The sequence below is a fragment of the Microtus ochrogaster genome, chromosome 24, assembly GCF_000317375.1.
Source record: "Microtus ochrogaster isolate Prairie Vole_2 chromosome 24, MicOch1.0, whole genome shotgun sequence".
Classification (NCBI taxonomy): Eukaryota; Metazoa; Chordata; class Mammalia; order Rodentia; family Cricetidae; genus Microtus; species Microtus ochrogaster.
This window is the reverse complement of record NC_022024.1, coordinates 28,133,944-28,151,014: the sequence shown is the minus strand read 5'-3', so window position 1 is coordinate 28,151,014 and position 17,071 is coordinate 28,133,944. Positions and strand designations below refer to the sequence as shown.

Here is a 17,071-nt window from a genome sequence, read left to right as displayed (position 1 = left end):
TTTTCGAGACAGGGTTTCTCTGTGGCTTTGGAGCCTGTCCTGGAACTAGCTCTGTAGACCAGGCTGGTCTCGAACTCACAGAGATCCGCTTGTCTCTGCCTCCCGAGTGCTGGGATTAAAGGCGTGCGCCACCACCGCCCGGCTAGCTCTTACATCTTAAGTGAACCTATTTCTATTAATCTATGTTATCACCACAGGGCTGTGACCTACCTACCGGTTGGTTCCCGTGCCTTTCTCCTTTGGCAGCTAAGTGGCGTCTGTCAGACTCTACCTTCTTTCTCCCAGCATTCAGTTTAGTTTTCCTACCTAGCTCTGTTCTGCTCTGCCATAGATCAAAGCAGCTTCATTATTAACCAACGGTAATAAAACATATTCACAGCATACTTAGGGGACTCCCACATCACAGGCGCCTCCTTCAGTGGGTAAAAATACATTTGTTTCTGCACACTTTGATATCTGCTACAAGCCAACGTTCTCCCCTACGGTTTCTCCAGCAGCATCTATGCAGAAACTTAACAAGATCTTTTAGCCTTGAACTTTCATTCATGAAAAAAAAAAAAAATCCATTGACGTTCAGATTACTGTCTCTCCAGCCTGTGTCCCCTTGCACGGGGCAGCAAAAACAGTTTTTCAAGTATGCTCCCTTCCTAAACATATATCTTAAACTAGCTACTAGACCGTGTTAGAAATACTGGTTGTGCTATCTCGCTGAATTACAAACTTTGACATCCCTTAAACCTGGTAAAACACTGCTGGAATTGGTTGCATTACTTCTGGAAATTCTGTTGGAAAGAGCACCATTGAGTAAAGAAACATTGTGGATTTCATCACTAGCTCTAAAGAGGCCCTGACTAATGAATCCCCTTTCCCATGAGCCACTGCTAACGGTTTAATGGTGACACATATACCCACTGTATATGTAACACGCACAGGTTTTGCAAGTGAATAAGACTCTTTGTAGGATACAAATAAATACTTTTCACTGACTGTAACAACCTCTCAGAGCTTTTTTTTTCTCCCCTTATTTGAAGAATCTTAAACATTCAAATTATTCTTTTGGTTTATTGCAGTGTGTTGCATACTTTTATTACAGTGTCAGCTCGGCTGCTTTCATGTTCTCTGCAGCGAAATCCTCATGAAAAATCAAGCTGGGGTTATTTATTTTTCACATCATCATGAATATTAGAAATAAATCTATATTGCAAAGATGATTTGGCTTTTTTTTTTCTTGTCAATTTGGGTATTCTACAGTATGGCTAGGAAGAGTTAGACAGTTATCCATACCTGAAAAACAGCTTAGTCCTAAAATATAAATGAGTATCACTTATAATTTTTAAAATAAATGCTAGCTTTAGTGTAGCATAATTGATAAAAACCCACAGACAGAAATTGGGATTCAACCTGAAGGTCAGAAAAGCAAAACAGCCAGCCACTGGCTCTTACTCAGTCCAAAATGGCGATCCTGCCTCCGGGAATCTCAGAATGAGACTGTGTCTGAGAGCTGTCTCCTTCTGTCCTATATTCCTCTCTAGGCTGAGATTAAAGGCACGCCCCACCTGGTTTCTATGGCAAACTAGTATGGAAAAGGGAAAATGCTGTGGGTTAATGCTCTGTTTACTGTAAAGATTGGTTGTATTGGTTTAATAACATGCCGATTGGCCAGTAATCAGGCAGGAAATGTAGTCAGGGCAACCATAGGAGAATTCTGGGAGAGAGAAAGACAGAGATTCAGTCACAGCCAGACACAGAGGAAACAAGGTGAGAATGCCTTACTGAGTAAAGGTACCAAGCCACAGGGCTAAACATAGATAAGAATTATGGGTTAATTTAAGTTGTAAGAGCTAGTAAATAAGAAGCCTGAGCTAATAGACCAAACAATTTATAATTAATATAAGCCTCTGTGTGTTTATTTAATACTGAACGGCTGTGGGACCAAGCAGGACTAAAAGTTCAGTCTACACTTTAGTTTATGAAATTACACTTGTGGTTAAATTTTTAAAATGCTGTTTATAGCTAAACAGTGGTATACACCTTTAATCCCAGCCCTTGGGAGGCAGAAGCAGGTGAATCTCTTAGTTTGAGGTCAGCCTGGTCTACAGAGTGAGTTCTGGTACAATCAGGGTTACCCAGAGATACCTATTCTTGAAAAACCAAAATAATACTAATAATAAAAATAAATAAAAATGTCGGGAGGTGGGGAAAAATTGGGAGAGCAGATTAAACATGATTAAAATATATTGTATAAACTGAGCATGCTGGATGCATGCCTTTAATCTCAGTACTCAGGAGACAGGGAGGTGAATCTTAGTTTGAGGCCAGCCTGACCTACAAATCAAATTCCAGAACAGCCAGGGCTCTACACAGAAACTGTCTTGAAAAACCAATAAACCAATGCATGTATATATGTGTGTATACATATATAATTGTCTTAATAAAAATTTGATCATATCTAATATGTGTTGAGGGGAGAGCACATGAGCGCAAGTGTCCGTGGAGACCAGAAGAAAGTGTCAGATCTCTGGCGCCAGAGGTGCGGGTACTTGTGAGTTCCTTGCTGTGGCTGCTGTCTACAGAGTGCGTTCCAGGACAGCCCGGGCTACATAGAGAAAAACAAAAACATCATTTAATTTGAGGGTTAATGTTTCCAGAGGGCTAAAGTCCACGGTCGTGACGACAAGCATGGCGTTGGGGCGGTAACTGAGGGTTTCCATGTTGAGGCGGCAGTGAAACCTCAAAAACCCACCCCAGAGACAGTTCCTCCAGCAAGGCCATATCTGTGTGTCTCTCCCAAACAGTTCTACCAACTGGAAACTTCGGAGCCTATGGGGCCCTCTCCTTCAAACTACCACAGTGCTAATTTGATAATTAGACAGTGAAGAAAGATGGCAGGAAAATATTAGGAAATCTTTTTTATAATAATTACAAATAATTACATAATTGTTTTCTGTAATTAAACCCTTCTGTTTCTTTAAGAACTGAAAAGTTCGTATCAAGGAAAGAACCTTCAGAGCACCCGGTAGTCTGAGCTGAGGTGTTTCGGGCAGAGTTCATGGTGTCATAGGTCAAGAAAGCAGGTTCTGTACAGCATGCACGTGTCCTGTGCTTAAAGCAAAGATCACAGTGATGTGGCTCCATACAACTCGGGTGGATCTGTGCTGCCGGAAACACCTTGGGTTCACTGTGTGTTTGATTCTGAGTCCATTTTTGGCCCTTAGACATTTAGAAACCTTTTGCTGTTGCCAGATTTGTGATGACTCCCTTACATGGTCTTGTGTGGACTAGAGATCCAGTGTTTAAGAAACTGAGCGTGTTTTTTGTTGTTGTTGTTAATTCAACCATTCATATGGACAGGATGAAAAGAGAAGGTCAAGGAGATTGTTCGAGAGAGATCAGAGTTAATGCTTTTGAAATGTCATTTTATCTGTATGGGTATTTTCCCTGCATGTATCTTCATGCCTCATGACTACAGAGAGCAGAAGAGGGGTTGGGTGCTCTGGAACTGGAGTTACAGACAGTTGTGAGGCACCAGGTGGGTGCTGGGAATCAAGCCTAGGTCCTCCGGAAAAACATCCTCTCCAGCCCTCATCCCCACGCTGCTGGCTTTCTACCTCGGCCTAATAAAGATATATAACCCTTCAATGACTAATTGAGTTTCTCTTCCATAAGATTTTGCTAAGTCTTGTGATAGCCGTGTTCTTCTGTGTCCTTTTTTTACTTAACATTTCTTCAGCTTGCTAACCTGAATGGCACGCTCATTGCCCGCTAAAGACATCGGCCACCGTATATTTTCACTCCCATACTTCTCAGAGATGGTGTTGACTGCCTTATTTCTGAAGAAGCAGCCTCAGGTAATAAGGATATTATATAATAGCCTGTGCACTTAGTCGCTATTACAATTTGAGGTTACAATTCTGAATTCTAGCACTCTTTAACAGACTGACCAGAACTTGAAACTCGGCCTCGGCCTCTGGTGCCGAAAATAAGCAATTTAACGTTTTTGAAGCACAGTGGCAAATTGCATCTCTGGGGAGGTAGACTAGTTTACGCCATCAACAGTCTGTAGAATATGTTGGCACTTGTCTGTGATTTCAGTAGATAGAAGCAGGAGGGTTAGGAGTTCACAGTCATCCTCAGCTACATAACAAGTTCAAAGCCAGCCAGGGCCACCTGGTACCCTATCTTTAAAAACAAGGGTCTGGAGAGATGACTCAGTAGTTAGGAGCATTGGCTGCTTTCCCTGGGGGACCCACGTTCAGTTCCCAGCACCCACACTGGGCAACTCAGTACTGCCTGTCATTCCATCTTCAAGGTTCCGGACACCTTCTTCAGCCCTCCAAACATCTTCGTTCCCGCGCACAAACCTAAGTACGTGCACATAATTAAAAAATAAAAATTTTAAAGAGGAAAAATGCCTGTTTTGTCTTCTTTTCTGTGCAGTCTTGAGCACATATATTGGTCAGTGATTTGTGACAATCAGAAAAGCTGTTACCAAGGATGGGGAAGCACGGTACACTGCAAGAACTGGGAGTCTGTGCAGCTAGACTGTAAAGTTTAGCAAATGACAGCCCAAATCCCATAGATAAAGACCAGACTGTGATGAATATTGGGAAGATGGGTCATAGTAAATCTGTTTGTTGGATCTTTTGCAAAACAATAAAGTAGGGCCTGGAGAGATGGCTTGCAGGCAGAGACGGGCATTAGTGGGACTTGCTGTCTTCAAGCCTCGCCAAGAAAACATGAGCCCCAGCTTCAAGGGAAGACTCCTCCTCAAAGGATAGACAGTGATGGTGGGGGACACGCGTGCCCTCTCCTGGCCTCCACACATGTACGTGCACACAGTCACACAAAACTTGAAGAAAATTCTTTGAAGTTGCACACAAAACTTAAAATTTGAAGTTGCAGTTAGATAAATCATATTCGACTTTGAGGTCCACCACTTGAAAACTAGCTGGTTATAATCTGGCTGTCCTCAAGGACCAGAAAGGCACAACACTTAGTGTAAGCCTCGGTTGGTGGCATTAAAACAGAAGTTACCAAATGACAACGTTAAAGTCATGAGAAGCTGGACTTGAAAAGCAGAGTTGTTCTTGTTTTGGATGCTTGCTGCCTTTATGTTTCTGTAAATTGAACTCTGGCCTCTTCTAGGCAAACATTCTACGATGGAACTCTCCCTGGCTTAATCGTGTTCACATGAAGGTAGAGGAATTACGGCTTAGAAAGACTTCACAGTGGCAGAAGGAAATCAAACACCTTTATTCAGGGGGCTAGGTCTTTGGTGGTGATCTCTGTTGTTTGTTCTAGCCTGGCCCTTCCAGCCATGGGCTTCTTACTGTGTTTATAGTACTAGACATGAATTCCCCGCTGTGAAGCGGGCCTCAGGTCATGGCAGAGAGCACTTGGTTATGGCCATAGCAAACTTGGCACCTATTTGTCCCAATGGGGACATTTTAGTTATCAGGTCAGTAATGTCACATCTCAAAACCTACAGCTGTGTACAATTATAGCTAACAATCCCCCCAGCCTCCACAACACCTTGTTGGGAGCAGTGAGACCCCAGATCCTGAATTTCTTGTAATCCCCTGATCTTAGTGCCTACAGCTGCTCTGAGCACGAGACCTTCAGGAGTTCCTGATGGCAGGAGAGTGGTTTCTGGTGGGTTTGGCTGGGGCGTGGCTATCTCTATATAATCTGCCCCTGAACACAATAAAGGGAGCATACTTGGGCAATTCAAGGATGTCCCATGTCGCAGTCTGTCTGTGCGAGTCTGTGTATTTTAACCTCCAGCCCCTTGCCCGAAGCTCGCTAACTGGGTGCCAGCGCACAGAGCGCAAACACGGAGGCGCGGTGCACAGCAACACATAGCACTGAAGACTAGCCAGCAGGAAAGAAGCTTCCAGCAAAGTTCCAGCCTCCTTTCTCTTAGTTCCTGTGACCAGAGCAGTAGGGTCATACCGTCCAGTTCTCGTGGACAGCCAGCAGCAGCCGCAATTGCCTGTATTGTCTGTGGGTCTCAGAGACCTCCCTGAGGTCACAGGTCACAGGAAGCACCCTACTCCAGGCACGTGTGTTCCCATAAAATAGCATGTGACTTCTAGGAGCAGCTTTTTACAACAGTTAGGACTGAGTGTACAGAAACAGAATAGTTACATGAACCCCCAGCATGTGGCTCCCTCAGCTTGACAGTATGTTCACCATTGCTAGTGCACAGCCGATCTTTGTTTTGTCTAATGCAGTGGTTCTCGACCTGTGGGTCACAATGCTTTTGAAGGTGTTGCTCAACCCTTTCACAGGGGTGGCGTATCAAATATCCTACATATCAGATCCTTACCATTTCAACCTATCGCAGTAACAAAGTTAGAGCTATGAAGTACCAACGAGAAGAATTTTATGGTTGGGGTCACCACAACATGAGGCGCTGTGTTAAAGGGTCGCATCATTGGGAACATTGGGAGCCACCGGTCTGGTCTCGCACACCGCACTACCTTAACTGGAATTATCTAAAAGAAAATTGCAGGCGACATATAATTCCACTTACAAATTCTTCACTAGGTATTATGTGTATAATTGTAAAAGGTTTTTTTCATCTTTGGCAGATAATTTGACAGTAGATCATGGCGACTATAGAAGAAATTGCACATCAAATTATTGAGCAGCAGATGGGTGAGGTATGTCTAGTTTCTGGCTAATTTGCTGACCTACCGAGCTTTCACTTATGCTAAATGTCTGTACTAGCTTTTGGAAGTGCAGGGTGGAGATAGCCCAGCTTTCAGATAGTGTCTCTGTGTGGTGAGAAGGAGTTAAATAATGCAGTAAATTGTGGTAAGTAGTATGGCTTCAGTCTGTACGGGGCTGTGGCATTCACATAGACTAAATGTTTATAAAAATAAATGAAAAGCTAATAAAGAGTTAGGAGTAGGAGGGGATCTGATCAGGGAATGTTGTTTGGGGATTAGGAAATCTGAGGCCAGTCTTGACTACATCCTTGGTTTTTTAATATATATATATATATATATATATATATATATATATAATTTATTTAACTTTATTTTATGTGCATTGGTGTGAAGGTGTCAGATCCCCAGGAACCAGAGTTTCAGACAGTTGTGAGCTGCCATGTGAGTACTGGGAATTGAACTCAGGTCCTCTGGAAGCGCACTCAGTGCTCTTAACCACCAAGCCATCTCTCCAGCCTCAGTTTTTTTGTTTTTTTATGGCATATGTTTTGGGGATTTTATCCAAAGTTTGTGACCTGTTACTCCCATAGACACAGTTAATTTTGACTCTTCAGTCTGGACTATTTTGACCACATCTGACATGGTTATTTTTGAAGAGATTAAAAATGCTGGGACATGTCAGGCCCCAGAAGCAAGCATCAGAAAACACAACACTGCCTCTTAGTGACCTTCCCTGGCCTCCGTTCCCTGTAGGAAAGAGAGATAGGCCGTGTTGTGCAATAGCACCCATGACAACCAGTCTCAGGGACCAGGGAGATGGTGCCTGCCACTAAATCTAACAACCAGAGTTTGGTCCCCAGAACCTGTATGATGAGGAGGAAAGAGAACTCTTGAAGGTCTCCTCTCCCTCCACATGCGCGTTAAGGGTGCATGCTATGGAGTGCATGTATGTACATGTGCACACACGTGCACACTCACGCAAGTAAATGTTCAAAACTAAAAATACTAAAAAGAAGCAGGCTCAGTCCAGATCTGCAGTATAATCCAGGGCAGTTGGTTTAAGGTCTGATAGTAATAACTGGATCAGACCCTTGAGGTGGCTTAGCAAGTAGAGGCCGATTCTGAGCAAGCCTGGTGACGTGAGTTCAAGCCCTGGGACACAGAAAGGTGGAAGGAAGGAAGCAGCTCCACAGGGGTGTCCTCTGACCATCACACACATGCAGTTCTCTCTTGTGCACATGTGTGTGTACACACACACACACACACACACGTACAATAATAAGATAATAACTAGGATAGGATAGTTTGTTCAAACAAATATCTGCATAGTCCAGTCAAGTTGTATCATAACCATACTATGATATGGTTGATAAGGTTTGACTACCTCATATAAGTAACTCTGATGATTATAGTAATGTAATAATGTAATAAAAAACAGTCTTCCTCACGATATTAGTACCTATAAAAATGATTAATTTACCTGTCAGGTTACTGGCACATGCCTACAGTCCCAGAACTCAGGAGGTAGACTAGGCTGGAGGATCTCAAGTTCAAGGCCAGACTGGGCATAAATAATAGTGGACAAAATGATTAATTGTAAGAAAAAAAGATTAGAATGTTTATGACCTCATGAGACATAGTACCTGTTTCTTCAGTGGTCTCTCTGCCCTGCCCTGGGTTCTCCATTTGTACGCGATGTGACTCCTGAGTCCACACTGCCGCTGACTTTTGCAAAGCTGCATGTCATGTTTGGTGCTATCGATGAACACTTTCCACAGATCAACATGCTATTAAAATATTCTGTTCTTTTCTGCACTATCTCTGCAAGACTGAGTTTTCTTTTTAAATTTGAACCAGAACAACATATTCTAATAGTCCAAAGGAAGGAACAGATACGAACTTACAACTCTGTTAAAGCAGATATTGAAAGAGCTCACAGAAATGTAAAACAGCACCACTCTTGCTATTGCATATTTAGTGGAGAAATAAACTTAGTTTTCATGAAATGTTATTTCCTATTAGTGAATATGATAAGAAGTTTTTAAATGAATAAAGGGTTTTAATGATCTTAGAAATTTTATTATGCCTTCCCCACCCCCACTTTCTTCATTTCATTCCCATAGGACAGCCAGGGTAGAGCCAGAACATGTCCCCAGGCCTCAGGAGCGGCCTTTAGCAGATGTTGCCAGACCTCTGTTCTGTCCTGAGTCCTCTCAAGCACTTGTACGTCTAGATAGAGCAGGCCATGTCCTTCTGTCACCGGGGGCTCTTGAGAAGCTTGGTGACGTTCCCCTTGAGAGTGGTACTTCTTGTCATGTCCCTCCTCCTGCTTGGGTCCCTTCTGCAGCTGATGGGGTCCTTTCCATCCTCCTGGATCGTGGCGTGGTTGTCTAACTTGACAGAGAGCTGGCTCCAGACTTTTATTGAGTGTCGAGGGGTCCTGAGACCTGCGAATTGCTTACCTAGTTACTGCTCTCCATTGAGATCAAGTTTATTATCTGTTTAAAGATTATTCTGTTACACTGTAGCAAATACCCTTTTACCCATCTAATGTTTCATCCCAGTGACAGGTAGGTAGGTCATGCGTGTACCTAGTTCTCTTTTCTAAAAACTAAGTGAACATTAGACTTTTAACTCACAATCATACAGTTATTTTCATTGCTACCTCATAGCTGAAATTTTTCTACTGTTAGAAACGAAAATATAAATAGTTTTCTAGATAGAGGTTTGCAAAAGGTGTCGTAACCCACAGGTGGAGAACCGTTGAGTGACAGGTATGAAGGAAGGAATCAAAGTAGTGATAATCAAAACCAAATAATCTTGCTATTGTACTTTATTGATTTATTTATTGATTGATTTATTTTGTATTTTTGAAACAGGGTTTTTCTATGTAGCACTGGCTGTTCTGGAACTTACTCTGTAAACCAGGCTGGCCTCAAACTCAGAGATCATTAAAAGGAGAATTGTCATTTTAAAAGTGTATAGCTTGCTATTCTAGCTTGTTTTGAGGTTAAAATTGATTCATTAAAGGAAAACAAAAGCCAGTTATGGTAGCGGATTGTGAGTTCAAGGCCAATATGGCTACATAGCCAGACCTGCCTCAAAAGGAAGCAGACACGATTGGGTTGAATCGATTATTAACGTGCATGGTTGTGTTAGATTGTTACAGAGCAGCAGAGCGAGCAGAAAATCCAGATTGTGACAGCACTTGACCATAGCACGCAGGGCAAGCAGTTCATTCTGGCTAATCATGAAGGCTCCACCCCAGGAAAGGTCTTCCTCGCCTCTCCAGATGCCGCAGGGGTAAACCAGCTGTTCTTTGCCACTCCCGATCTGTCCACGCCACACCTCCAGGTAAATCACAGTAAAAAACATGTCTTTCTTATCAGGGAAGCAACTAACAAAAGAGTAATAGAGAAGTAAATCTGAAGGAAGAAACTACAGCTCCTTAGTAGCATCCTAGTAGCTGTACACAGTGATGAGCTCTTTATACAAGTTAATGGGCCCCGTAGTTTACTCAGGGCCCCTCCGCCTCATCTCAGCAATGACCGTTATGTGGTGTCTGTGTAGCAGTCATATTTGCCTAATTATAATTAATCTGTCAACAACCAGGGGCTCATTTGTGTGACACAGGGTCTCACTGTGCAGCTCAGGTTGCCTTCACACAAAGATCCTCGTTCCCCTAGCTTCACACCACCGTGTCACCACCAGCCCTACTCTATGCTTTCTCTGGGTCGTTTCATCCGGAAAGGTTCTGAACTGTCAAGGACAGATGTCATGAAGGGCCTTAGAACTATAGAATACTGAGACGTGCTTCTATATGAATGATTTTATACATGACTAATGTCAGTGTGTATGAGTAGCTTACATTTAAAAATACTCACATATTTATGTGTCGTACTTTTTTCTAAAGATTTATTTATTTTATATGTATGTGTGTACCCGAGGATATTTGCATGCACAACATGGATGTATGCAGGTGCCTGTGGAGGTCCGAGGAAGGTGTCAGTCCCTGGAACTAGGTGTACAAATTGATGTGGGTGCTGGGAACCGAACCCATGACCTCTAAAGAGCAGCAGGCGCTCTCAGCCACCAGTTGGATTTTGGTGTTTTGGTTTTGTTCTTGATAGAGCTTCTTTATGTAGCCCTGGCTAGACTGGAACCAAGTGGAACAGGCTGGACTTGAATTCACAAAGAGCCTCCTGCCCTCCCCACCCCTTCTCACAATACTGGGAACAAAGGTGGTTTCTGGATGAGTTGGTGTGATTATTGTGGAACAAGGATATAGGTACTCATAGTTTTCATCTTGATTGCACTGAAGCATTTTTTTTTCTCTGTGGAAGAAGGCTAGCTTCACTGCTACATCCATAGAGATGTCGTTCTTAGGTGAACGGTAGCTTATGTCGAAGCAAGCAGTGTCCCTGACTGTTCTTTCACTGTTGGACAGCATGAAGCTCTCGCTGATCAATGATGCATTTCTTCTCTAAAGCTCTTTACAGAAAATTCTCCTGACCAGGGACCAAATAAGGTTTTTGACCTCTGTGTCGTGTGTGGAGACAAAGCCTCAGGTAGGGTCAAAAATAATTCTGCGTATTTTACACTGTTTAAAGTAACTGCTCTTCAGCTGTGTTCCCTCTAAAATTAGAAAATAAACCGAAGAATGTTTTTATGCTTCATCTTTGTGGCCTATAGCTTCACTTTTCTCTCTCTTTTTATACTTTTCCTTCAGTGTCGTTTAATTTGATTTATAGTGGCATCAAATCTTGGTTTTGTTTTCCTTGTGTAGAAGTAAACACATAAAAAGTGTTAAATGTAAAAAATTGTATTTGCCAAAGGGATCCCCGGTAAATGATTTGTGGTCTTTAATAATACATTATGTCGTTAATTTTTTTAACACGCTTTCCTGAAGGCGTAAGTCACAAACAATGCCACACCAGTTTGGAATTATGATTAATAGGGTGGTATTTATTTAAAGGGGAAAAAACTTACAGGTCACCGTCCCAGACAACAGCCCTCTGCGCAATCCGGAAGAGAAGGGAAGTAGACGCTTTTTTAAAGGGAGAGAGACCACGCCCCAGTGGGCTGGTATCTCAGCGGCTATTGGCTGGAGGAGTGGAAGGACCTCCCGCAACACTTCCCCAAACCCTGTTTTAGGGATTCAGAGTAGATTGGATTGCTGAAGTAGAAGGTTCTTTGGTCAGTCTTTATTTGGAGTTCTGCGTTTCTGATTCAGTTACCTTTCCATTCAGGAATGAACCAGGCCTGACCATGGTTAGAAACTGTGTTCAGACGGGGTCTGCTGGGGAAGTACAACTCTAGGACCTGGGTGGGCTGTTTTCAGTCATGTCTGAGTGCTCAGCGAGAGATCATGTAAATTCTGATTATCGCTGACTTCCTGTCAGAAGTTCTCACTCATGTCTGTTCATACATGTGCTCAGGTGTCGCTGGGGCGGAGCTTAAGGGCCCAGCTTGTCTTTGTTAAATTTCTTTTTTGAAATTTCATTACAAAACTCTCCATTCGAGCTTCCCCTCAAGTGTGTGTAAGTTGTTAATCATATAAAACAAACGACTGGTCAAATAACAGGTTAATTAAAATGTAATATGTGTATGAGCAGTTTGGCTGGTTGTATCTGTGTGTGCGGTGTGTGCACCTGATACCTGTGGAGGCGAGAAGAGGGTGTCCAATCCCCTGAAGCTGGGGTTGCAGATGGATGGTGGTGGGTGCTGGGAACTGGTCCTGGACCCGCTGCAGGGGCAGCAGCTGGGAACTGGTCCTGGACCCGCTGCAAGGGCAGCAGCTGGGAACGGGTCCTGGACACGCTGCAGGGGCAGCAGCTGGGAAATGGTCCTGGACACGCTGCAGGGGCAGCAGCTGGGAAATGGTCCTGGACCCGCTGCAGGGGCAGCAGCTGGGAACGGGTCCTGGACCCGCTGCAGGGGCAGCAGCTAGGAACGGGTCCTGGACCCGCTGCAGGGGCAGCAGCTGGGAGCTGGTCCTGGACCCGCTACAAGGGTAGCAACTGCCCTTCCCACCAAGCCATCTTTTTAGCCCCAGACTATAGTCTCTTTATTATGAAGTTTATAGCTGGGCGGTAGTGGCGCACGTCTTTAATTCCAGCATTTGGGAGGCAGAGGCAGGTGGATCTCTGTGAGTTTGAGGCCAGCCTGGTGCACAGAGCTAGTTCCAGGACAGGCTCCAAAGCTACTAAGAAACCCTGTCTCTAAAAAAAAATAAAAGAGTTTCCAAAGTGGAGCTGACAAAGGAAGGTTATTATCATTCCAGTACTAGGTAGCACTTTCCGTTTTTCTGGAGCACAGAGCTGTAATATTAAAGCATCCACTATAGCCAAGGATGCGGACTGGTGGTAGAAGGCTTGCTTAGCATTTCCAGGTGATGCATTCCCCCAGCAGCAGGGGGCGTTGTTCCATGATAGATGACATAACAGACATTTGTGAGCTTTCTTAGGATTGGAAATTTTAACGCACATAATAGAATTTTTATGATGACTTTGTTCCTAAGTTCTCCAGTACTTTTAATGTTACACTATAAAATTTAAAGCTGTCTATCATTAAACTTACCACAGGATATGGTTGTTTGGTTCTCTACTTAAATAAATCCTAAAAGAGAATTTTGTCAGAATCTCAAAATCACAATTTCATTTTATATATTGTTGTTTTCATAGAAAAAAAAAAGAACTTATTTCCCTTCTAATCTATAGTATGTTTTGTATTTTCTTAAACATTTCATCTCTAGGGCGTCATTATGGAGCGATAACCTGCGAAGGCTGCAAAGGATTTTTTAAAAGAAGCATCCGAAAGAACCTAGTTTATTCGTGCCGCGGATCCAAAGACTGTGTAATTAATAAGCACCACCGGAACCGCTGTCAGTACTGCAGGTTACAGCGCTGCATCGCTTTTGGGATGAAGCAGGACTGTATGTACCTGCTTGGAAGGGGTGATGCTTTTTAGACCGCAGCACATGGAACGTGCATACAATTAGCTCTCTCTTGCTGGTCAGCTCTCCGCAGGCTGTTTCGGTCACTCTTCTGTGGCTGTAATTAAACTCTGTATACGTAAGGGATGGCTCCCTTCAGTTCTTGGCAGTGAGGTTTTTTAAGAGTTATGTTTTTCTACCACAGGAGTGGCAAAATAGGAAGGCAGGATATGATGTAAGTTGACCAGTTTCGCAAATAGGGGCAGCATCATTGAACGTGGATAGACTATAAAGACTGACGGTCACCTTTGGGATTCATTCAGAAGCAGTGTCTCCCTCTGGTGACAAGAAGCTTAGATTTAACAAATTCCCATAGCGTCTGTATCATAGTATAATTATTCAACATGTTTTTATAGCCGTTCAGTGTGAAAGGAAACCCATTGAAGTATCCCGAGAAAAGTCTTCCAATTGTGCGGCTTCCACAGAGAAAATCTACATCCGCAAAGACCTCCGCAGCCCGCTGGCTGCAACCCCGACCTTTGTGACGGATGGCGAGACCACCAGGTGCCATACAGATGACAATAAGAAGCTGGGTCCTTTGCTTCTCTTCCCACATCAAGTAAGACTAAAATTTGGGCTTCATTTGTTCCAGGTCTACAGGACTGTTGGATTCGGGGATGTTCGTAAATATTCAGCAGCCTGGGATAAAAACAGAACCAGCTATGCTGATGACCCCGGATAAGGTAAGGAGTACGATTTCAAGACCCCTCTCCCGCCCCTCAGTCCCCAGTGCTGGAGTTTGAGCCCTTGGCCCCATGCTGGGCTCCTGAGCAGTAATACCTCTTTCTTTCTTTAAAAGGTTTTACTTACTTGTATATTTTCTGTATGAGTGTTCTGTCTGCATGTATGCCTACAGGCCAGAAGAGGGCATCAGATCCCATTACTCATGATTGTGAGCCAACATGTGGTTGCTGGGAATTGAACTCATGACCTTTGGAAGAGCAGCCAGTGCTCCTAACAGCAAAACTATCTCTCCAGTCCCTAATTCCTGTTTCTAAAGCTAAAATTATTTGATAGAATTCTTCACCGTGCCACTAAAATGTTATCTTTAACATGAAAGCAACAAAAATTGAAAGTATTCCCAGTTTCTTTCATCTTGAAATCAAAGTTATTAGAAAATTAATTAGTTATGTTAAACCCAAACCAGATATAATGGTACACTTCTTGTAATCCCAGCAACTTGGATGGCTAAAGGCAGGTCAGTGACCGTAAGTGGATCCAGCCTGGTCTACACACTAGCCTGGTCTACACTCTGATTTGAGGGTCAGCTGTGATGTATTGTGAGCCCATCTGAAAAAAACCAGCAGAAGAAAAGCACAGAATTCTTGCATGTATTCCTCTTATTTTCCCTGCTAGATTTATTAATGCCAAAATACTTGATAGTTCAAGTAAAGGGAAGTTCTTGGTATCCCTCAGTCGGAACACGCATTTGAGTCTCAGGATGATGTGCAGCCCCTGATTGCCTGTGACCTCAGCCACTGTTTGTCCTCAGCATTTCTGTGGGGTCTGGGGTCAGAGCAGAATGAGATTGCCTGTGATCTCAGATTCCACACCCAAGTCAGAGACTGGAGCAGACCTTTCTTTGTCACGGGTCTAAAGGAAAGATTTCTGTACGTGCGTGTGCACACACATCCATGAGTACATGCCTGTGTGCCTCCTCATGCTCGTGTTTACCAAGGCTGGAGGAGATGCCCTGCTCCATTGCCGTCTGCCTTGTTCCCTGAGAGAGGGTCTTGCCAAACCCGGAACAAGCAGCCATATGGTTGTGTGTGCGCTGGGGATCCGAACTGAGATCTTCCCGCCTGCACAGCAGCCTCTGCTGCCCCTTAGAAGCCATCTCTCCAGCCCTAAAAGGTTTCTCTATTTAGGTAAAGTGTGTAAGCTTTCTGTAATTTCCCAAAACTGTATGAGAAGAAAGACGTTTTCCTAAAAAGATTTTTAGTCTGTTTTTGTCATGTTTATTTATTTACTGTGTGTGTGTGTGTCTGTCTGTCTTTGTGTGTGTCTGTGTGTGTGTGTGTGTCTGTGTGTGTGTGTGTCTGTGCTCACCGTCATGCACATGCAGAAGTCAGAGAACAACTTTCTGGAGTTGGTTCTAGCTCCCCACCGCGTGGGATCTTGTACTCAAGTAGTCGTTGTTAGTGGCCAGGGCCTTTACTCAGAGCTGCCCTGCAGGCCCTGAGAAGGTTTAGGAGGGCCTGTGATGAGACTTTGTGCCACTTGCCCTGGGCTCTGGCTCTGCAGACTCAACAGTGCCAGAGCACCGGGGTGTCATCCAATGGAAGAACATGCGCAGCAGACATGAGGTCCTTGGTTCAATCTCAGCACCAAAAAATGTAACGGAAAACACAACAAATGTCCCTGAATACTGCATCACAAGATGAGATTTTTCTTTGTCACATTACCTAAGAAGCTCTGGTGGCAGAAACTTGGAAATCTAGTTAGACATATTTCCTCTCATGGAAAGGAATAGTTAACACTTCTGAGTTTTAGATAAAAATTAAAATACTTAGCAGACTATGTGAGTAAATTCCTTTAATCCCGGCATTCAGAAGGCAGAGGCAGGAGGATCTCTGTGAATTCAAGATCAGCCTGGTCTGTAAGGTGTAGTTTCAACACTAAGAGAGAGATACAGAGATCTAATCTACATAGGAAGTAGAAAGTAGAAAAAGACAAGATCTCCTGAGTAAATTGGGAGCATAGGGACCTTGTGGGAGAATTGGAGGGAGGGGAAGAGGCAGGGAGGGGAGCAGAGAAAAATGTAGAGCTCGGTAAATATCAATAAAAAAATGTATAAAAAAAAAGGAAAAAAAAAAAGATCTAGTTCCAGAACAGCCAGGGCTACATGGAGATACCCTGTCGAGAGAGAGAGAGGGAGAGAGAGAGAAAGAGAAGGCTAATTGACTGGGACATGAGCTTTTGCAACTTGTGTGTGTTGGGTCATTCTGTTGAAGATGGATGAGGATTCCTGTTGGACAGGATTAATGGACAGGTTAATATATGTGTACACATACAACACACACACGTACATATATGTATATTATATGTGTACATGTATGCATACACACATAATATGTTACCATCTTTCTAGTCAGACCACAGTCATTCTGTGATTGATGCCCTAGATAGAACTTTGGTGCTGTGATTCCTGCAGAGCCAGAGCCTAGGGCAGATGGGAGAAAGTATTTTCACAGGCCCTCCCACATCTCCTCAGGGCCAGCAAGCCAGCTCATAGTAAAGACATTAAGAAATACATATGCATGTGTGTGTGTATATATATATGCATATATATATGTCACGTAAAAACTTGGTAATAGGCAGGATATTCATTAAGGATCTGGGGGCACAAAAATTAATGTCTATTTAGTCACCAAAGGATGTTTCATATAAATTAAAGAATTAA

The 17,071-nt window shown here is 43.4% G+C and overlaps 1 protein-coding gene across 1 annotated transcript in view; it reads left to right on the top strand.

Moving 5' to 3' along the window:
• Nr2c1 (nuclear receptor subfamily 2 group C member 1) overlaps positions 1-17,071 on the top strand; it is a 50,981-nt gene that overhangs the window by 2,932 nt on the left and 30,978 nt on the right. The window contains exons 2-7 of the mRNA XM_013350303.2: positions 6,594-6,665; positions 9,834-10,028; positions 11,164-11,242; positions 13,429-13,608; positions 14,025-14,172; positions 14,261-14,351. Of these exons, the coding sequence (XP_013205757.1) occupies positions 6,612-6,665; positions 9,834-10,028; positions 11,164-11,242; positions 13,429-13,608; positions 14,025-14,172; positions 14,261-14,351 (747 nt within the window). The 5' untranslated portion in view covers positions 6,594-6,611. The remainder of the gene's footprint in view (positions 1-6,593; positions 6,666-9,833; positions 10,029-11,163; positions 11,243-13,428; positions 13,609-14,024; positions 14,173-14,260; positions 14,352-17,071) is intronic.